The sequence below is a fragment of the Mesoplodon densirostris genome, chromosome 10 (assembly GCF_025265405.1).
Source record: "Mesoplodon densirostris isolate mMesDen1 chromosome 10, mMesDen1 primary haplotype, whole genome shotgun sequence".
NCBI classification, from domain to species: domain Eukaryota; kingdom Metazoa; phylum Chordata; class Mammalia; order Artiodactyla; family Ziphiidae; genus Mesoplodon; species Mesoplodon densirostris.
The window spans coordinates 69,279,945-69,303,006 of NC_082670.1; the positions used below are offsets into that span (position 1 = coordinate 69,279,945).

General features: G+C 44.8%; 1 protein-coding gene across 3 annotated transcripts in view; it reads right to left on the reverse strand.

Moving 5' to 3' along the window:
• The window catches only part of KIF9 (kinesin family member 9), a 49,043-nt gene that overhangs the window by 23,196 nt on the left and 2,785 nt on the right, over positions 1-23,062 (reverse strand). For all 3 annotated transcript variants that reach the window (XM_060109423.1, XM_060109422.1, XM_060109424.1), the window contains exons 2-10: positions 21,172-21,269; positions 19,337-19,502; positions 17,176-17,282; positions 15,115-15,339; positions 7,586-7,669; positions 7,383-7,475; positions 6,474-6,621; positions 5,309-5,373; positions 3,214-3,291 (exon numbers count right to left, since the gene is read on the reverse strand). In XM_060109423.1, coding sequence (XP_059965406.1) covers positions 3,214-3,291; positions 5,309-5,373; positions 6,474-6,621; positions 7,383-7,475; positions 7,586-7,669; positions 15,115-15,339; positions 17,176-17,282; positions 19,337-19,502; positions 21,172-21,264 — 1,059 coding nt within the window. In that variant the 5' untranslated portion in view covers positions 21,265-21,269. The remainder of the gene's footprint in view (positions 1-3,213; positions 3,292-5,308; positions 5,374-6,473; positions 6,622-7,382; positions 7,476-7,585; positions 7,670-15,114; positions 15,340-17,175; positions 17,283-19,336; positions 19,503-21,171; positions 21,270-23,062) is intronic.

Here is a 23,062-nt window from a genome sequence, read left to right on the forward strand (position 1 = left end):
GGTGGCTGGCCCCAACTCATCTCCATCCCTTCCTCTCAGCTGAGGGATCTCAGCTCTAGAAAATGCACTATGCCCAGCTAGGAAAAGTCCGGCTGAGCTTCTGGGGACCTCCAGCTGGATGACTCTGTCCAGTGTGGCATGAGGAGCCAGGTTAGACCTCTGGGCCAATCAGGTGATGGTGGAAATGAGCCATCTGCTCCCATGGGTCACCAGGCTCTATGCTGCACCCTGACAGTATGGAAGCCATTTCTCCTACTACCTGGCAGGCTTAGTGGCCTCTAACTTGCCCTCTTCTACTGACTGGAAAGAAGCTGCTTGGAAATAGGGCTGAAGCAGAAGACCACACAGAATAGGGTCTGGCAGCACCTCCTGGCTGACCAACTCCCTTATAAGAAACAGGGGCATTTTCTGGATGGAAAAAAAATGCCTCAGAGACAGTACAGACCCATGTAAGATCCTTGATGGTTAGGTGTTTCCATCATAAATGTAATGAGGATAATTCAGAGAGTTCTGCTTAAGTCCACGCCAGGTTGTGAGCAGCTATCAGCCTAAGAAGTTTCCCTATTTTGACCCCACGGCAGCGTGCAGGTGTGCTTCCTCTTGGCAGAGTAGGGTACCCCAAGTCTCTCTGCTGTCTGTTTATGCCTGTGGCTCACAACCCTTACGCCACCTCACAGAATCACAGAATGACACAGTGGGAGGGTTGCTGGAAGTCATCAGTCCAACCTCCTAGTTCACAGATGAATATCCTGAGGCTCAGAGCCTGAGCAACTCACCACAGAGAGCTGGTAGCAGAGGTGGATCAGGAACTCAATCCACCACCTTCCAGCCAGCCCCACCAACCAAGGAAACTCTACAGAAGCTATTCCACCCCCTTGAAAACAGGTGTCAGTACTGAAAATGGTGCTGGAAACCTGGGAATACTGGCTACACTCTAGGAAAGGCAACAACCAAAATAATTTTCCAGGTCTCTCTCGAGAACTCATACATATAAAGGAAAATGCTTATCATAAAGATTATAAACACATTTGCATTTGGTGACATGGCAACTTGGCTGTCCAGGAACAACAGTGCAGATTTCAGAACAGGAATTACATTAAAATGAAAGTCCTCACTGCCAGGTGCAACGTCCACTCAGCCAGGTTCACAGGTGGTAATGTGGTAGTCCTAAGCTAAGAGAGCACCAAATAAGAAAATAAGAAAAATAAATAAGAAAAGCTCCAAGCTACAGAAAAGCATAGAAAATAATGCCATGAAACCTTGGGAAGACCACCCTAAAATCTGACTTTAACAGCATGCCACCATGTTGGCTTCAGGTGTTTTTGTTTTTTTAAGAAATAAAACATTTCAGATAAATGTGAAGCCCCTGGCTACCCCACTCCAAATTCATTCCCCACCCTGACATCCAGAAGGAACCTCTGCTCAGTTTGGTCTTTTCACTCCCATACATTTTTTCTTTGTACATACATCTATCCACTAATGATGATCAGCATTGCTTCGTATGTTCTTATACTTGGTATAAACGAGAGATGCCACCATTCAATCCCCAAGTTGTTTTCTCACTAGAGATTATCCATGCTCGCAGCTCACTGACTCCCTCCCTCTGCAACCTACTTAGCTACTTTTCTGTTAAAGGCTATTAATCATGTTCCTAACTTTTCACCATTACAACAAGCAGTGCAGCACCATCTTCTATAACTCTTTATGTGCATATGTGAGAATGCTGCTAGACTATATACCTAGAAGTGATACTGCTGGTCTACAGAAGTGACTATAGTGCTAGCTAACATTTCCTGAGCATTTACTCCATGACAGCACTGTGCTAAAAGATTCCTACCCATTATCTTGTTCTTCACATCTCTTTGAGAGTGAACTCTGTTACTCCTGCCTTAGAAAGAATAAGTATCTCGCTGAGGTTATACAGCTGACGAAAGAAAGAGCAGGCTGCTGAACCAGGATAGCCCAACACAGGGGCCAGCGCTCTTAACTACTGTGCCCCTTATTTTCCAAGTGTGGCCCCAGAACAGCAGCAGCAGCAGCAGCACTGGGGACACTCATGAGAAATTTGAATCCTCAGCCCCCACCCCAGACCGATGGAATCAGGAACTCTGGGAACGGGTGCAGTGACCTGTGGTTCAATGAGCCCGCAGGGTGATTCTGACACCCATTCAAGTTTGAGAACCACTGCTCTAAGCTCTACTTCCTCCTCAACCTCCAAACCATGGGTTAGATCCACAGAGCCCCCGGACTGTTATTTTTTTATTTTTATTTTTTTGGCGGTATGTGGGCCTCTCACTGCTGTGGCCTTTCCCCTTGCGGAGCACAGGCTCCGGACCTGCAGGCTCAGTGGCCATGGCTCACGGGCCCAGCCACTCCGCGGCATGTGGGATCTTCCCGGACCAGGGCACGAACCCGTGTCCCCTGCATCGGCAGGCGGACTCTCAACCACTGCGCCACCAGGGAAGCCCCGGACTGTTATTTTCCTTCAGGATTTAGAATCTAGAAAGTTTAGCTGGTTTGTCATGGGTTTAGGGCATGTATATGCTCCTGTCTCCAGTAACTATGATTGCATAAGCATCTTAAAGGAAAACCAAATTATTGGTAAATGTGTTTTTACTTTACTAGATGTTGCCAAAATGCTCTCCAAAGTGGTTGTCAATTACACTTTGACCAGAAATAAATAAGCATTGCTGTTTCTGCACATACTCACCATTGTTTCTACATTGTCAGGAAATTTCTAATTTTTGCTAGTCTGAGGGTGGAATTCCACTAAGGTTTTAACTTGCATTTCCCTGGCTAATGGTGAGGCTGATCATTCTTCTGATTGGTCAGCTGTTTGCTGAGAGGCATCGCTCAGGCTGGGAAGAAAGAGGCTCTGTAGTGACCTAACCAGATGAGTCTGAGAGATGGTCCACACTGATTTAACTCAGAAACAATTAGCTCTAAGGACTCTCATGCAGAAGCCCAGGGGCACTCAGAGGACTTGAAGCCCCACATATGAATTGGGTGGGGGCCTGACCTAGCCCTTTCACCTTTGTGGCAGCCCCCAAGGGACTCTAAACACTGGTCTATCCCAGAGCAGAAAGGGACTGACCCAGGATCACATGCGTATCTTTGGTCAAGGCAGGAAGGGAAGCCAGGCTCTTGTGACCCAGCCTGCAAACCCATACACCTTCCCCACAGCGAGATACCTGCCTACAAGCCCCTTAGTACCTCAGCGTCATACTTTTCGGTGATGGCAGGCTCAGTGGTGACCAGCTTCATCCTGCTGGCAAACCGCAGTGAAGACAGCTGAAAAACACATCAGACAGACCTCTATGTTCTTGGTCAATTACTTGTGAGTAGAGATATGTGCAAAACAGGTTAAAGGATTCCACTAGAAAACAAGTCTCCCTGCAGAGAGGAATGCTCCATGGCCCCATGGAGTGACATCTGGGGGTCCTGCCTGAGTCCCTCTGGGGGCACAGCCAGCCAGGGGTAATTATGGCTGGGGGGCCCATGGGGTGGCCACAGAAGTGGGCACTTGGGAAACAGCCCCACTGTGTTGATGTTCCATGAGGAGTGGAGGGCTGCTCCCTGGCAGTGAGGAGCAGCCAGTGGCACATGAGCTGCCAGTGAGCCCTGACATCCCAGCCTCATACTGTGCTGGGCTGACTTGGAGCCCTGAAACAGGGAAGCCGACTTGGAGGGGGGATGGGTAACCCAGAAGTAGCCTGAGGAAGGCCTGAAAGGGCTCTTCCATTGGACAGTCTTGCCTAGTAGTTAAGAGCTCTGCCACCAACCAACTGACTGCACAACCTCAGACAGGTCTTGTAACTTCTCTGTAAAGTTGGGAAGACCTGCCTCACAGGGTCACTGGGAGACTTAGTGCTGAGGTATGTAATGTGCTCTGGACAGAACTGGCCCACAGAGAGCCCTCAGGAAGAGACCCCTGTCATTTTAGTTGGAGTTGCTTCTGTGAGGGTGAAATCAAACTCTCCTGCTGTAAGCACAGCAGCAAGTGTGGCCACGACTCCCTCATACACACATGCATGTTCACTGCATAAAACAACACGAATCATGACAGGAACAGTTTTAAAGTTTTAAAGCATTTGGAGAAGAGAATCATGAGCTTCTGCACCCCCAATATGCCTTTGTCCCAACCCCCGAAACTCTTCCAGCAGCTCCTTAGGGCTCCTGTGGGCTCAGTCCTAATCAGAGATCCCAGGTGGTGTGGGCACAAGCCTCAGGGGAAAGCAGGTACCAGGAGAGCTGCTTCCTATGTGACCATCTCAGGGGTGGGGATAAGGGGAGAAAGGGTCTTCCACGATCTTGGAGGACGTATTTCTTAACCAGGCAGCCAGGAGGCCCAATATTCATATGACTCCTCTTGGGGTTCACTCATGCTTTGTTATGCTGTGAGACCAGTAGGTGCCTGAAGCCTTCCTCTGGGGATGCTGTCTGCACGTCAGCTGGAGCTCCCCTCCCTGGCCTCCCAAGTCCCAGGGCACTGGGTATGTGGCGGGAGAACTCCCCCTGGAAGCTGGGATGGTCCCTAATGCACCAAGCTGGGAGGCCCTGTAGGAGCATCTTGCCCTGCAATGTCCCTGGAAATGACCTGTTTCACCTAGTGGATTCTCCAGATGACTGAAGCTTGCCCCAAACATCCACATTTGACCAAAATGTCTAGGGAGAGATTTACAAACCTATCTTATTGAGGATGGGTAGGGAGGAGAGGGGGGAGCCCCAGCCCGGGTGCCGAGCTATGTGGACTCACCCGTGTCACTGGCTCACTTCGTATTCCTGCCTCTGGTTCTCATAAGCTTCTCACCTCCCCAGATCACCTGTTTACTGCTGCTGGATTAATCTCCCTGAGTCACAACTCCGGCCACAGCCCTCTCCTACTAAAACCCTGTGACAGCCCCAGCCACCTGCAGCAGAATAGCCAAGGCCTCAGCATGGCCGCCAGGGCCCATCCAGCCGCTGCACCTTCTTCTTCTTCCTCTCCTTCCTGAGCTCCTCGCTGCAGTGGCAAAATACTCCTGGCATGGGCCAGAAAACACAGTCCTTGCCCCACAAAGCTGGCTCTCAGCCTTCTCTTCTCACATAGGCCCCCACACTGAGCTTGCCACCTGCCTTGCCTCTTGGCTTCTGCCCCTTGGTGCTTGGTATTTGGATCCTGGCTGGGCCCCCTTCAGCAATTTTGGCTCAGACTCATCCCTGGATCCCTCCACCCTTGACCATGTCTATAGCTACTGTGTCAGTTTACCCAGCCCTGGCATGCATGAGAAGGGATGCCATCCCAGTTGCACTGGCTGTCTTTACATACCGTCTCTTCTAACTGGGCGGCTTCTCCATAGATGTTTGTCACAAGGACCATATTGCAATTTCCCCCTGCAGAAAGCAGGACACAGAAGGGCCATGAACCATGTGGGTTTTCTGCCAAGAGATTCCTTTGAGGCGGGTGGGTGGCGGGGGCGGGAGGGCTCTGAACATTTGTGTCCCTTCAAAATTCATATATTGAAGTCCTAACCCTCAATGTGATGGTATTTGGAGGTGGCACCTGCAGGAAGTAATTAAGTACAAGAGGTCATGAAGGTGGAGCCCCATGATGGGATTAGTGCCCTTGTAAGAAAAGAAAAAGAGACCAGAGCCCTGTCTCCCTTTCTGACCTCTTTCTTTTCTTTCTCTCTCTCTCTCTCTTTGCCATGTGAAGACACAACGAGAAAGTGGCCATCTACAGGCCAGGAAGAGAGTTTTCACCAGGAGCCATTCCTGCCAAATCTTGACCTGGGACTTCCAGGTTCCAGGACTGTGAGAAATAGGTGTCTGTTGTTTAAGCCACCCAGTCCGTGATATTTTGTTCTAGCAGCCTGAGCTGAGACAGGGTCAGAGAGGACAAACGCAAGCATGCATGAGGCTGGGAGGCAAGGGGAAGAAGAAGAGAAGCAGGAGAGGCTGTCAAATGTACCTAAAAGAGGAGCTGGGGGAAAAGCAGAGGAGAGAAGGCCTGGGGTAGGGCAGAGGCCTCTAGGCCAGGGCTTTGCTTATGGGGGGGTGGGGGGGAGCACTCAGTTAATAATCACACACCAACCACCGTGCCATTGGGCCCAATGCAAAAGCATGGGAACACAAGGATGACAAGACACAGCCCCAGCTCCTCAGTCAGGGAAGGGAGGACGTCACAGGAGAAGCCCTCCACCTTGGTCTTCAAGGTGATGAAGGATTCTGCCAGCTGGTTCAGGGATGAGGGGAAATGAGAAGGTACTTCCGGTAGAGGCAAAAGCTTAAGCAAAGGTTCTGAGGAGTGAAGAGAATGGCATGGGGGACATGAGAGGGCACTGTGCTTGATTCTGCCTTTCCAGGTGTGCCTGAGGTCACTGTGAAAAGGCTGCAGTTAAGTCCATGCCACCAGGAGGGAACAAATCCATTATCACCAGTAACAGACATGCCAGGCCTGTCCATCCCCTGCTGTGCACCAACCACACCCTCACCTAAGGAATCCTTCAGGGCGTGGGTGAGCTTGCACTGCCGGAAGGGGATGTGGTCTCGCTTCTGGTCCCCGAGGGCAATGATGGCCTGCTCCAGGAATGACAGCGACTTGTTGATGTAGGTGGCTTCCTTCAGGACTCGGCCCTCAGACTACAAACCAAAGGTCAGTTCCTCATCAGACCAAGTGGAGAGGCTGCCCCACAAAGAACACTGCAGGTCTGTGGCCAGGCCAGAGCCTCCTTCCCAGAACCAGGTCTTCTCTCCCTGTCATGGGATTGTATTGTATCCATCTTGGGCTAATGGGAACACTCACAGGAACACTCGTGCAAATATTCTTATGAATGAATGCTCATGTGAATATGAATACTTATGTGAATATGTATATGAATACTCTCAAGAGTCACACTATTATGAATACACATGGGAATATTTGTGCAGATACTTGAGCAAATAATCCTGGGAATATACATTCATTCAATACACAAATACAAACATTCATAAGAACGCACATAGGAATGCTCATCTGAATGCTCTTATGAATACTTATGTTAATACGCTCACATGAATATGTGAGATGAAAAATTCATGCAAATATTCATTGTGTGAACACTCACACTGATAAATAGAGAAACGCTAATACGAGCATGGAGCATTGACTGAGCACTGACTGAGTGCCAGGTACTTTGCTAAGAATTTAGAAGCCATTATCTCATTTAATGTTTACAAAAATCCTGCCAGGTAGGAACTGCCTCTCTGTTTCACCTCTGCTAGTTCTGTCCCTCCAGCTCCACTGCTCCTAGCTCGGGATGGTGCTCACGAATGCCCTATGAGGGACGGCCCAGGTGCACAGAAACTAAGCCGGAAACAGAGCTGTAGCTTCTTGAGGAAGAACTTCCTGCTCCCCCACTTACCGCAGACTTCCCCAGCCTCTCGGAGCCTGCTAGATCCACCAAGTTAATTTTGGAAGTGAGGTACTTTTCGTCTGATAAGGTCCGCGAATGGGCCTACGAAACACCCAAAAAGAGGTTAAACTGTCACAGGGAGAAGGTTCTTACTGAGCAGGCCCCATGGGAATCGACAACCCCTCTCGGCTCTTCAGAGAGCTTGCACTTACCTCCATGTAGATTGTGAAAATGCAGTGTGACCTAGATGAGTTCTTGTTCATTGTGTGGGAGGCTATAATCCTGTTGGTCTCTCCCTGAAGAGGACGGAAAACACAGACATTTTGAAATATTAAAATAACATGGCATTTGGATAATTTTTCAATCATGCAGAAATGATATTTATATCACTGCAATCAGCCAGGCCTTCCAGGGAAATCTCACTTATAAACTAGTAGAATAGAAGACAAATTGGAGTCCAGACCTATACTTTCACTCACTGCTAGAGATGTGTGAATTTGTATAATAGTTTTCTTTCCTTCTTTTTTTTTTGGCCACGCCATGCAGCTTGCGGGATCTTAGTTCCCCGACCAGGGACTGAACCTGCACCCTTGTGAGTGAAAGCTCCAAGTCCTCACCACTGGACCACCAGGGAATTCCCTGTATAATATCTTTCTGAAAAGCAAAGCAGCAATAAGAATTAAGAGGCTTAAAATTGTTCATGAATATTGAATCATAACCAACGTACATATCCAACAATTAGGGAATGGTCTAGTTGTACAATGAAATGTTATGCAGCCAGGAGAATGCTGACAAATAGTTTGTTGTTGTTGTTTTTTTTAATACATTTATTTATTTATTTTCAGCTGTGTTGGGTCTTCGTTGCTGCAGGCGGGCTTTCTCTAGTTGCGGCAAGCGGGGGCTACTCTTTGTTGCAGCGCGTGGGCTTCTCACTGCAGTGGCTTCTCTTGTTGTGGAGCACGGGCTCTATGTGCACGGGCTTCAGTAGTTGTGGCTCAAGGGCTCTAGAGTGAAGGCTCAGTAGTGTGGCACACAGGCTTAGTTGTTCTACGGCATGTGGGATCTTCCAGGACCAGGGCTCGAACCCATGTCCCCTGCATTGGCAGGCAGATTCTTAACCACTGAGCTACCTGGGAAGTCCCGACAAATAGTTTTTAATAACAGAAAAATGCAGAATCCAAAATCATAGCAAACTGACTTCCACAGCACAATAAAAGGACTATATACCACAACCACATCCTTGCATACCCCGGGATGCAAGGATGGTTTGACATACACAAATCAATCAATGTAATACACTTCATTAACAAAATGAAGGACAAAATCATATGATGGTACAATCTAAGGAATGCAAAAGCATTCACAGAAGAAAGAATAGACAGATGGTGCTACCAAGATGTTAATAATGGTCACTTCTGGGTTGGAGTTTATAGGTGAATTTTTATATATGAGGGCTTGTGCTTTCATTTTTTTTTTTACAGTGAACATGTATTACTTTTATTTATTTATTTATTTATTTTTGCTGTACGCGGGCCTCTCACTGCTGTGGCCTCTCCCGTTGCGGAGCACAGGCTCCGGACGCACAGGCTCCGTGGCCATGGCTCGCGGGCACAGCCGCTCCGCGGCATGTGGGATCTTCCAGGATCGGGGCACGAACCTGTGTCCCCTGCATCGGCAGGCGGACTCTCAACCACTGTGCCACCAGGGAAGCCCCTTACTTTTAAAAGTTAGGAAAAGTCAATGATTTGTTTCTTTAAAGGGACAGCAGGCCCTTGCCTCTAATTCAAAGGATTGGGCACTATGACCAGAATACACTTAAAAGGAAATGTGGTGGAAATGGCTGTTCTTAGAGAAAGAGATCCTTGCAGGAGGGACTCCGTCTCCTTAAAGGCCCCTTAGAGGTGCTATGAACAAGCCTCAAATCAGTGATGCCACGTTCCCCTGGGGAGAGTGGAGTACCCGAAGAGGAGGGGAGGCCCTGGGCTGTGGAGGAGGCCTAGCTGGCCTCCAGGCTATACCCTCATTGTCTCATACTGTCCACCTCTCCTGCAAATTCAGTGACATTCACCAAGAGTACAAGGGGTCACTTCACCTTTATCCTTCAGTCTCCTCTTTCTGAAGTGCCCTCTTTGCTTGTCTTTCTGCCTTCTAATTAAGCAACCTCTGAAGGCCAGAGAACTGTCGTTTCCTCCATGAAGAGTCCTTTGCTGACTGCCCTCACCCTGGCCACATCCATCCAGGTGTCTGTCACTCCTGGAGCACAGTTCAGATTGTGCCGTGGTTGTCACGGGTTTCTTCCTCATCCTTCTCCACCCCACAGCGAGCCTCTTTAGGCCTCACATTTATCCTTCCACCATCATTGCCTAGCAAGGACATGGCCCTTGAGGAACTACTGCTGCAAACAAAATGCCTGGTTCAATTCTAAATATGAGTGCTCAGGCAGTGCCAATCATGCTTCTGAACAGCATCCACTGAGCACTTATTGTGTGCAAGGCTCTGTAGTCAGTGCTCAAAATGCTTGATCCCATCTGGTGCCTCTGTTATGGGAAACAATGCGGAGGCTCTTCAAAAAAAATTTTTTTAATTTATTTTATTTATTTTTGGATGTGTTGGGTCTTCGTTGCTGCGCACAGGCTTTCTCTAGTTGTGGTAAGTGGGGGCTACTCTTCGTTGCAGTGTGTGGACTTCTCATTGCGGTGGCTTCTCTTGTTGTGGAACATGGGCCCTAGGGCACGTGGGCTTCAGTAGTTGTGGCTCGCAGGCTCTAGAGCGCAGGCTTAGTAGTTGTGGCGCACAGGCTTAGTTGCTCCATGGCATGTGGAATCTTCCCAGACCAGGGATCAAACCCGTGTCCCCTGCCTTCACAGGCGGATTCTTAACCACTGCGCCACCAGAGGAGCCCTCTTCAAAAATTTAAAAATAGAACTACCATATGATCCAGCAATCCCACTTCAGAGTATTTATAAAATAAATCACAGGGATGTAATGTACAGCATGGTGACTATTAATAATACTGTATTGCATATTTGAAAGTTTTAAAGTTGCAAAGAGAGTAGATCTTAGAAGTTCTCAGCACACAGAAAAAATGTGTAACTATATACGGTGACGGATGTTAACTAGAGTTATTATCGTGATCATTTGGCAATATATACAAATATTGAATTATTATGTTGTACACCTGAAACTAATATAATGTTACAAGCCAGTTATACCTCAATTTAAAAAAATATCTGATCCCATCTGATTCTTATGACAATGTTTTAGGGTAGGTTTAAAAACAATGTCTCCACTTTTATAGATTAGCAAACTGAAGCTTGAAGAGATTAATGATTTGCTCGACATTAAGGCTTCATAGATTGAAAGAAACCTGAATTTGAGCCCAAGTCCCCAATTCTAAGTTCTATACCTTTTGCACTGTATCACAGCCCAAAACATCAAGGGGGCCTTCCAGGAATACAATGGACTAAATATTCAGAAAACTTCCCACTGCAAAACACCTAAAGATGATAGAGAGAATATTTAAAAATTCCTTTTGAATGCATGGCTGAGACTGCAAGAAAGTAAGGCCAGTACCCAGGGCCAGACACAAAGCAGGAGCAGGAATCCAGGAACTGCAAGCCAGAACCAGTGCTCTTACTGCCCTGAGGGCACCTGCACACGGAGGTGCTGTAAGATAGCCCTTGCTGGATTTCTTGGTGATTCTCTGAGTAATGAAATTGACATGTTATAAAGATAGAGAATATCTCCTTTTGCTCCCAGAGCCATTTGCTCTTCACATTCTGAGGGTGGTAGACCTAGAGCCACTTTTGTCTTCCCTCACCTCCCTCCACTCCCATCCCCCCACCCAAGCCATCTGTTACATTCAAAGGGTGATAAGATCTTTCTCCTTCAGAAACAAAAGCTTAACTTCCAGGTAGAGACCTTGCCCTCCTTTCCTAAGAGAGGATTTACTTACATTTCAAAATAAAAGCACATGCTCTCTCTCATCCTCCCTTTCTGTCTCTAGCTTTACCAACCGCCACCTCCGCCCCACCCCACGCTGCAATCTCTCTCTATCCTAACAGAGGGGAAGAGGAGTAAATGTACCAGCTCCTATATAAGCTCTGAGATTCGTAACTTTGGAATTCCTCTCCAATAGTACAGACACCCTCTCCCCTCTGTAGGGCTTCCCTGGTGGTGCAGTGGTTAGGAATCTGCCTGCCAATGCAGAGAACACGGGTTCGAGCCCTGGTCCAGGAAGATCCCACATGCTGCCGAGCAACTAAGCCCGTGTGCCACAACTACTGAGCCTGCGTGCCACAACTACTGAAGCCTGCGTGCCTACAACCTATGCTCCACAACAAGAGAAGCCACCGCAATGAGAAGCCTGCGTACCGCAACGAAAAGTAGCCCCTGCTCGCTGCAACTGGAGAAAGCCCGCACGCAGAAACGAAGACCCAACGCAGCCAAAAATAAATAAATTAAATAAATTAAAAAAAATTTTTAAATCTGATTTAAAGAGGCCCTGGATTGGTAATGTTCCCTAGGCTCCTGAAAGAAAAAACTATACTCTAAAGTAATATAGTCTCAACCCAAGCCTCAAAAAAGACCCACTGATAAAGGGCCAAGGGAGTACAGCTTATAATCAAATTACAAAACATACTTGTTATGATAAGGTAACATTTTATTTTGATTCATAGAACGTTTGGAAGAAATATACAGGGAGGTCCTCTCTACCTTCTACTCAGCCTCTCCTATGATTAACATCTTGTAAAATGGTAGTACAATGTCAAAACCAAGAAATTGACATTGGTATAATCCACAGAGCTTATTCAGATTTCACCAGTTATACAACTTATTTGTGTATGTATGTCTGTATGTGGGTGCATTAACTAACTATGCAAGTTGTTATTTCTAGGAAAAACGAGAGAGAAAATATAAATATGAATGAATATATAACTTCCAAACTAGTAAAGAGGGAAACAAATATAATAAAAAATAAAAATATATAATAAAAAAATCCAATGAAAAAGAAGGCAAAACAGGTAAGAAAAATAAATGGGACAAAGAACACACAGTCAAATGACAGATTTAAACCCAAGTATTTCAGAAACTACGTTAAGTGCAAATGGAATGAAATGCTTCAGTTAAAAGATAAAGACTGTCAGAGTAAATTTTTAAAAATCCTCTCATATGCTCTTTACACAAAAAGCCAAAACAAGAAATTTATACACATTCAACTAACCTAAATTTAAGAATTTTTGTTCATCAAATAACACATCAAGAGAAAAAAAAGTCACAGGAAATAGAAAACATTGTAATACACACAACTGAAAAAAGAACTAGTTTTCAGAATATATAAAGAATTTATACAAACAAGTAAGAGAGAAAAAAAAGACATCTGTAAAGAAAATAAACAAATGACATGAACAGGGAAATCCAAATGGTCAAAAAATACATAGTAAGGTCCTTAATCTCACTGGTAATCAGGGAAATATAAACCAATGAGTGGGACCACAGTGGGAAACACTACACATCAGCCAGATTGGTCAAGATTTTAGGGTCAGAATAATGGGAATTCTGATAACGTGTTGTGGGAGTATACCATTATGGAAAATAGTTGGTATCATTTAAGAAAGTTTAAGACACACACACTGTATGACTCAGCAATTACAGTTCTTGATTTTACCTAGAGAAATTCATGCTTATGTGCCCCAGATATACATACAAGAATGTTGCTAGTTCTCATTCCTAATGGCCGTGTCTGAAATACACCCAATCTAGGAAAACCCAACTGTCCATCAGAAGTAGAATGGATAACTAAATTGTAGTATATTCACACAATGTAATATGATGAAAGTGAAAAATATACAGCAACATCAGATGAATTACACATAAAAAGTAGTTAAAAGGTAAAAGAAATAAGACAGAATTCATCCTACGTGATTCCTTGTATATAAATTTCCAAAAAAGTAACTTATGCTGCTTGAGAAAACATAGGTGGGATGCTCCAGGTGGTAAAGCTATAAAGAAGACCAAGGAAATGATTACCATACAAGTCAGGAGAGTGCTTACTTCTAAGGGTATGAATAAATAATTATTCATGATTAAAAAAACTCTTGGGCTTCCCTGGTGGCACAGTGGTTGAGAGTCCACCTGCCGATGCAGGGGACGCAGGTTTGTGTCCTGGTCCGGGGGGATCCCACATGCCGCGGAGCGGCTGGGCCCGTGAGCCATGGCCGCTGAGCCTGCACGTCCGGAGGCTGTGCTCCACAGCGGGAGAGGCCACAGCAGTGAGAGGCCCGCGTACCGCAAAAAAAAAAACCTCTTCACAAACTTGGACCTTCTTTAAACTTAACTTAAGCCACCAAAAACCTACGGCAAACATTCTTCATGGTGAAATGTCAGAAGCAACGATAAGACGAGAATGCCTCATTGCTGCCACCTGGGAGGCTCTTTCTTCTGTGTACATGCAAGGGATCCAGGTTTATATCACCCCTGAGGACACCTAAATGACATTTAAAAAAAAAGTTTTATTTGACATATATATATATATATATATATATATATATATATATATATATATATATATATTTTAGGCTGTACCGCGTGGCATGTGGGATCTTAGTTCCCCAACCAGGGATTGAATCCATGCCCCTTGCATTGGGAGTGTGGAGTCTTAGCCACTGGACCACCAGGGAAGTCCCCTACATGTATTTTAAATACCATAAGGCTCACTGTTTAAAAAAAAAAAAAGACTCATTGTTTTAAGTATACAATTCAATGATTTTTAAAATCAGTAAAATTACAGGGTTGTGCAACCATCACCACAATTCTATTTTTAAAATGTTGTATCACTCCAAAAAGTTCTCTCAGGTCCATTTGCAGTCACTTCCTGTCCCCTCCCCCAGGCAACTACTAATCTGCTTTCTGTCTCTATAGATGGGGTTATCTGGACATTTCAAATGAATGGAATCATACAACAGGTAACTTTTTTATTTCTTTTACTTAGCATTTTTTTGAGATTCATCCAAGCTGTAGCATGTCTCAGTGCTCCATTTCTTTTTATTGCTAAACAGTTTTCCGTTGTATGGATGTACCACATTTTGTTCATCCATTCTCCATTGAGGAATATTTTGGTTATTTCCAGTCTTTGGCTATTATGAATAGTCTTAATATGAATTTGTGTACAAGTCTTTGTGTGCACATTTCATTTCTCTTGGGTAGATTTCTAGGAGTAGAAGTGCTAGGTCCTATGATAAAATTAATGTTTAACTTTTTAGGAAACTGCCAAAATGGTTGCACCATTTTACATTTCACCAGCAATGCACAGAGTTTTAATCTACATGATTTTTAAAAGAATAACGTATCCCGGGGAATTTTTTTATTGATTTGTAAGAGTTTTTATATACCAAGGACATTAATTCTTATTTTTTTCTATACCACAAATGCCTGTGATTTAATGATAACTAAAAAAAAGGACAATTTCAACTAAGTAAAGAAAAAACTTCACAAGAAAAAAGACTAGAAGGAAATAAGCCAAAATACACATTATTGTTGCCATATGTAGAAAACAGATGAGTGAATTCTTTTTTTGCTTCTGTATTTTTCATTACTATCTGAACTTGCTAAACAAGCATATATTAATTTTCATTCTGGTTATCAAAGTAAGTAAAAAACTAAGGAGGGAGGAAAAGAAAAAAAAAAGTAAAGGAGGGAGGAAAGGTAAGGAGGAAGGAACCGGTAGACTTGATCATCTCACCTCAAAAAGGAGGCTGAATGCATCCTCCTCCTGACTTGTGAGGTGGACCGACAAGCCCTTAATGAAGACCCCCTGAGGACTTTCCACGATGGCCATAGGTGTGACCGAGGGTCCAACGTAAGGCAGAGTGGACAGGAGATCAAACAGGCTCTCATTATAGATTTCCAGGTAGGAAACACGAACAGTGATGGCCTGTGTGGGGCGTTCTTCGATCATCTTAAAAACCTAGATGGGAGATTAGACAGCAGTCACTGAGAGCAGAACTCCAACGGCCAGCCAGTGCTAGGGGAGTTCTTACCTTAGGAAGGAATCCTTGCCCTAGAAGAATTTACAGTCTAGTTGGTGTGATGGTCATCAGCAACAACAATTAGTAGTAGTTGCAGTTTATCAGGCAGTATTTATTATCATCTTGTAGTTTTTTGAGGCCTGACTTACAGATTGGCTAATACTTGTACAGTCTCAAGAAGTAGAGGCATGATGAACAGAAAGGACTCTGGAGTGAAGATCTCTTGTTTTGTGGGGTTTCACCACATATAAGCTTCTTTCACATCCATTTTTTAATTCTACCCTCATGATGCCACTGCGACTGAAGCAGGTCAGGGGCAATACCCATCTGTGGTGGCTCAGCTACTAAGGGAAGAAGTCAAGCCAGAACTCAGCCTTCTCGACTCCTAATACCCTCCCCAGTGCTTATCAGCAGGTGACTTTGGGCTGGTCTTTTCCCCTCTCTAGACCTTAACTTTCTTATCCGTTAAATGAGGAGTTGGGCTGGATGATCCCTGAAGTCCCCGCCTTGCTCTTACAGGCTAGATTTGTGCTGTCCAATATGCTAGACACTAGCCACAGAGGGCTGCTGAGTGCTTGAAATCTGGCTTGTGCAAATGAGGAACTGGATTTTAAATTTTATTTAATTTTCACTAAAAATTTAAAACTGATCCTAAATTCAGTTATTGGTAAACTTTTAAGTATGTTTGGAACAACTTGGGTTTATAAATCTACCTTTTCAACTGTAAATTTCATGAACTGTAAATACACAGCAGCTCTTTCTGATGAATATTTAGTGTCTTAAATAGAAATGGGCTGTAAATGTAAAATACATACCAGATTTCAAAGACTCAGTATAAAGAAAAAGAATGTAAAATATCTCAATAATTTTCATATTGATTACATGTGGAAATGCTATTTTGGCTATATTGAGTTAAATAAAATATATTATTACATATTATTTGAAAATAATTTCACTTGTTTTACTTTTTTAAATGTGGCTATTGGAAAACCTAAAATTGCATATGTGACTTACATTATATTTCTATTGGGCAGTGCTGGGCTAGACTATAAAGTCTAAGATGCTGAGATACTGAAGCATTGACAGTGGGATGTTAAGGATATTGCTTCAAGAAATTATCGCATGGATGGTCATACACTAGAGGGACATCTACACTTCTTACAGCACAGGGCTATAAAACCTCAAGATGCTTTTTAGGGAAAAGTCCTTTGCCTCCCACCTTCAAAAAGAGGGTCCTCACAGAACGCAGGCTAGCAGACTCTGAAGGAAGGCCCATCTGTCCTGTCTTCAGTCACACTTCCCAGACCCCCAAGGCTGACTCGGTCCTGAAAGCTCATGTCGTGCCCTGCTTCTTCCCTTTGCTCTTTCTGGGGCTGTGGTGGTGCAAGAAACCAGAGCAGGCCAGTAAGGAAGCTCTGCAAGGGTTCATACCTCCCTCATTAAAACCAGGAAGGAACAGGATTAGGACCTCTGAATCCTCAATTACAGGGTCACAGACCATCAGAGCAGCAAGAAGCCAGTCAGCACATCTGACTGCCTCTTTAACAAATGAGGAAACAGGCTCAGCATGGGCGTAGGTCAGAGCCTGGAACCTAAACTCTTGGTTTACACACACACACACACACACACCCCACCATGGGTAACCTGTCTCCCCTACAGGCTGCAACTCCTTTGAGGCTGGACCCCACTGTCTCCAGGAGCTCGCCTGGGACGGGCAGCATGTATAGTAGAAAGAGGGGACCTATGTGGCATCCCACCATGGGCCCACTCTCTACCTGTTGTAGGGCACGAGGGAGTATCCCCCGGTGCTTGTAATTCTCAGTTGCCCCCGTCATGGTGTATGTCTTGCCAGCTCCCGTCTGCCCATAACACATGATGGTGCCTGCAAACATTTCAAAACACGTCTTGGTGACATCCAGAAAAACAGCTCCAAGGATAGCTCTCCCATCCCCCAGCATGCCCAGTGCCAGCCAGAACCCTAGTGTGAAGGTGGCCATCAGGAGCAGCCAAGGACAGCAGGAATTCCTGCCATGGAGGGTGGGTGAGCAGGGAAACAGGGATATAAATGGTCAAAACACAGACAGCTGCTCCGAATCTGTGGTCCATGTAGTTCTCTACTGCTTCCTCTCCAAAGAGGGGATCTGATCCTAGGGCTTCTGAGGAGAGCAGGGAATTCCAGGGAACACTGGAATTTTCCTAGAAAGATGAGGGAGATAAGAGCATTGAACTCAGCCCTTCTTTAGCAATATCATGAACACCCAGGCTCTCAGGGCTTGGCCTCCCTGCAGGGCAGCCCAGGCAGGAGGAAAGAAGGGCTTTCAAAATCCCCAGGAAGAGATGGGAGTCAGAAGGGCATTTTCTGTTAGTGATGGGAATTCTTTGTAGACTGCAAGTTCCCACTGGACTGAAGGGCTGCTAGTTGGTCCCAGGCCACTTTCAGAAATGGAACACCATGACCAAGCCCTGATCTGTCACATTGCCCTCTCTGGGAAGACTTTCACTTGCACCTCTCTCATGCTTTAGGTCTACCATCACCAGGCTCTGGGACACAAACCAGTCACAGGCTCCGGTTCCCATCTGCTCTTCTTCCTGGCTTGAGCAGCCTGAGCCAGACCCAACCCAAAGGCTGCTTCTGGGCATTTACAAAACAGATCTGCCCGGGCAATGCTGGGCCATGGAAATCAGTGTTTGCCTTTGCCACGTGAAGTTCCTGGGATTGGTAGGTTTTACACAAGGGGTCTTAATTCAGCATCTGAGCTGGAGTCAGAAGCAGTGTCTATTAATCCTGCAGAAATGTGCAGGAAGGAGTCAGTTCAGCTGGGACTCAGAGCCCACGACTCTTAGCCTCCCCGGGCCTTAGCTCCTTTGTCTCTGCTTCCTCAGGGCCACATCCCCTCAGGACCAATGGAGACCATAGCTATATATCACACACAGGATACGTTACAACATTTAGGCATCTACACTCAACGGACTTTTAAGCAGAAGACCTAAAACTTGCAAACAGGGAACATTCTAGTCAGGAGCCACCAGACGGGCAAAGTCTACAGACTGTGATATACTTTTTTCTATGTATTTTTTCTTTCTTTTTTTGGTCACGCTGCGTGGCATACGGGATCTTAGTTCCCCGACCAAGGATCAAACCCGCTGTCTCTACAGTGGAAGCACAGAGTCTTAACCACTGGACCGCCAGGGAAGTCCCTCTATGGATTTTTAAATCTTTTTAAGATTTTAAGGGACTTTCCTGGTGGTCCAGCGGCTAAGACTCTGTGCTCCCAATACAGGGGAGGCAGGTTTGATCCCTGGTCAGGGAACTAGATCCCACATGCTGCAACTAAGACCTGGTGCAGCCAAATAAATAAATAAATGAATATATTTTTTTAAAGATTTTGAAACAGTCTTAGAGTGAACTAGTTTGTAAAAATTTCCCAATAAATTTTAATTTGTTAAAAAAGCTTTTTAGTTAAACTTTTAAGAAACTCAAACTGTACTCAAGTCTTTAGTGATATATGTAAATAATACTATAATACAATGGAATAGATTGATTGTGCTGGTAGAATGAATGGAAATATCCCCTAGCAGGTAGCCAAGAGAAAAATGTTTTGACTCCATCAAATTTATCATAAAGACTTTATGTTCAAAACTAATATTCAGGGATTTGAAACAGGATAATAGTTGAATCCCCATGACCTACAGAGAGTCAGGGTCATATAATCTTCCTATGAAGGTAGGATCCCAGGACCATGGATCAAGCCATGCCCACAGTATCACCAAGCAAATAAGTTTTCCACCATAAGAACATGGAGACAGACAAATAATCAAACAAAAGTTAGTAAGTGAAGTTGTATTTTATTCACCATAAAATACTTGTACCTCTTCCTGGGTGGGCAGAGGTTCCACAGGTTCTTATGTAAAACAACAATTAATTAACTAAATTACCATTATAGCCATTGAGGGCTTGAGAAACCACATCCTTGGCGACTGTCTCATAAACCAAGTCCTGGGAGGCATCATGGAGAACTCCATCCAGCTTGAATGACCAGTCTGTCTGCTGGTTATTGACAACTCCTCTCCGAGTATCTTTTTTTAAGTGAATATCAATGGTCTAGGAAGAGAGAGAGATAGTTGTTAAGAAACTGGTATAAAAAAGTCACTGATAGCCAAGGCCTGACCTGGAGGAAACAGAGAAGGTGAACTTTAGGAAGAACAGGGACTTGCACGTATTCTGGACGACCTTTGGGAGGTGGGAAGGAAGGCACTGCTGGGAGGCCACACACCCTCAAGGTGGAAGGATCAGGAGACTGGAGCACTTGCTGGTTTCAGCACATCTCACCCTAGTGTTCAGGGTGCTGTCTGTCTTGGTTCCCCCATTTCTGATATGGGGTCAAGCATATTTATCACATATCAATATTTATCACATTAAACAAGCTTTAGATAAATTCAATAAGCACAGGGAGGCCTTGAATTAGGCCAGAGAGAATAGCAGGCTTGGTGATAGAGGCCTGGGCTTGAGCCCCATCTCCCTCGTGACTGGCGGTGAGGCCTCCCTCAGCACTGTGGTGAGCACTTACTTCCACACACACGCTATGGGCTAATGTGAGCAATGATGAAGTGATAGCCACAGGAAAGGCTCTGGACTCCTCAGACACAGTTACTCACTGGTATTAAATTGAGGGTGACTACCTACTTGTAATCAGCAGATTTTTAGATGCAAAGATTTCTAAAAAAATTTTTTTAGAGTTTTAGATCCCTCCATAGCAAGCCACTGTGGCAGCAGCTAGTTTAGAAACATATTGGGTTAGGTCAATGGTAGATTCCTATCTTCGAAATGGGGACTTCTAAAGTAAACAGACTCTCACTGGAATCTTATACTGGCTGCCCTAGTCCAGAAGCCAAGACACAGCCACACGCAGAAAAACTAAGATCAACAGAGAAAGGCTTGGTCTATTCATACATTAAATGCTCTGTGCTTCAGTCATCACTGAATCCATGTCCAGCAGGGTGCACTTCACAGCGCTGCATGTGAGTTTCTTTCTGACTGCCAGGATTTTCGAACCTTGAGAAGTTGGCCTTTGAATTCCTCTCTTAATGTCTCCATGCTGCCCATAGTAGATCCGCAAATGTTTGCTGAATGAAAACATCCCATAGTCTTGAGGTGTCCTAAGCCTGTCACAGCCTTCAGAAGAGTTGTCAGGACAGTGGTGGGGACAGGGGGATGGATAGATCTTTCCAGTTCTCTCCATAAGAGTTTCTCCCTCCCTTTGGTAAGTTTAATAATAATCATCTGAAGACATTCCTGTTGTACTTCCTGGGAGATCTGATCACCAGGAAGTTTTATGAGTGTGCATAAACGTCAGCTTCCTGTGTCAGATACAAGGATAAAGGTAAACTTTTTTTTAACTTTTTATTTTACATTGGAGTATAGTTGATTAACAATGTTGTGTTAGTTTCAGGTGTACAGCAAAGTGATTCAGTTATACATCTAACTATTCTTTTTCAAATTCTTTTCCCATTTTGAGATTGACATGTACACACTGCTGTATCTAAAATGGATAACCAACAAGGACCTACTCCCATTAAAAATGGGAGTTTCATGAGTTTCCTCATCAACAACATTGTGGGGGAGTGCTTTGGCCTTGAATGACTCTAGATTCCATCTGAACTTTTACCAATTCTGTCTTGGTCCTTAAAAGGTTGCTTGGAAACCTTAGAGGTTGTAGTGAGGAGGGACAGAGAGATGCCCAGGCAGGTGAAGGCAAACACACTGTACTTACTTTGTTGTCATCTCCATATTTGATCATTTCATGAGCAAAGTCATCAGTAGGTTTGACACGGACAAATGCATGAACTTTTTTCCTAGTACCCATTCTAGCTAAAAAGAAGAAAATAGAAAAATTTTCAGTAGTCATCCTCCAACAACCATTAGAACGGAGGTGTCATTCATCAAGAAGATCAGAAAACATGATGTGCAGTCCATGTTTTCCTCTCCCACTGAGAGCCAGTCTTCCTTTTGCCCCCCAGCATTTCAGTGATCTGTCCACAGGATGCTGTTCAACAAGTCCGTGTACTTCCTACTTTACAGGGTGCCTCACCACTCTCCACCAACAACCCTCTAAGAGACCGAAATACAAAGCAAAAAGAATGCTTCCTTTAGTGGCCTAATTTTAGATGTGGTTTCTAGAAATGTTCCGTATCAGAGTTTACCTACACTTTGACTTATTCACTATATTTTCCTCTAAAATACTATGAAATGCATTAGAACTAATTTTTTTTTCATTAATATACCTTACTTCAGATGTAGCACCTCCTTCTCTACCTCCATTAGACTAACTTAGCTCAGAAAAAGATTCCCTGGAAGTACATTTAATCTAGCCCATAGTCTAATATTCTTTCTTCTCTGCCACTCCATTGAGAGAAAAATCTCAGTCCCCTACCTCCTCTGCCTCTCCTAAAACGTAATTATGTATATTCTCATCATTTTCTTTCAGGCAGACACACATATATTTGTATTCCTTCATTTATACTATCACAAGTAATTACCATGTATAATAAAATGTTAAAATAAACATTGAATGTAGCTTCATCGAATAGATTGAAAGCTTATAGTTATAAATGACAGGGAGGGAGACTTAGGTAAATTAACTTCTTATTATGTGGAGTTTTCCTATAGTGGGAAAGACTTTCTCAAAGTAAGGACCATAAACACTATAAACAGTCAAGCAAGATGCCAACTAGCAGAGATGCTACAAAAGGGATTGTTTGTATTACAGGGAGAGTTAATTGATCTCTAATATCCTGTCCAACTAAAGTATTTCATAAACATTTAAAAAAATTGAATTGTACAGGAATTCCCTGGTGGTGCAGTGGTTAAGAATCCACCTGCCAACGCAGGGGAAATGGGTTCAATCCCTGGTCCGGGAAGATCCCACATGCCCCAGAGCAACTAAGCAGTGCGCCACAACTACTGAGCCTGCGCTCTAGAGCCCGCAAGCCACAACTGCTGAGCCTGCGTACCACAACTACTGAAGTCCGTGCGCCTAGAGCCCGTGCTCCACAACAAGAGAAGCCACTGCAATGAGAAACCCGCAAGCTGCAACAAAAGAGTAGCCCTGCTCGCTGCAACTAGAGAAAGCCCGCGCGCAGCAATGAAGACCCAACGCAGCCAAAAATAATAAATAAATAAATTTATTTTAAAAAAAACAAAACTGGGCTTCCCTGGTGGCACAGTGGTTGAGAGTCCGCCTGCCGCTGCAGGGGACACGGGTTCGTGCCCCGGTCCGGGAAGATCCCACATGCCGCGGAGCAGCTGGGCCCGTGAGCCATGGCCACTGAGCCTGCACGTCAGGAGCCTGTGCTCCGCAACGGGAGAGGCCACAACAGTGAGAGGCCCGCATACCGCAAAAAAACAAACAAACAAAAACCCCAGAACTCATTTAGAGTTAATGCTCCACAAAGTACAAAACAGACTTTGAACAGAGACAATGCCTGAGGGTCAGGATGTGTGCTGCATCATGCACTTCTCTTTTGATGTCCCTGACAGCGTTGGGCCAGTTCCATAAGAAATGAGGCATTTGCCCCTAAAATAACCTGTACTTTCATGGGGCAGGACAGAGGAGTTGAGGCTAACGAAAACTCCTGGATACTTCTGAAAAAGACAACCAGCAA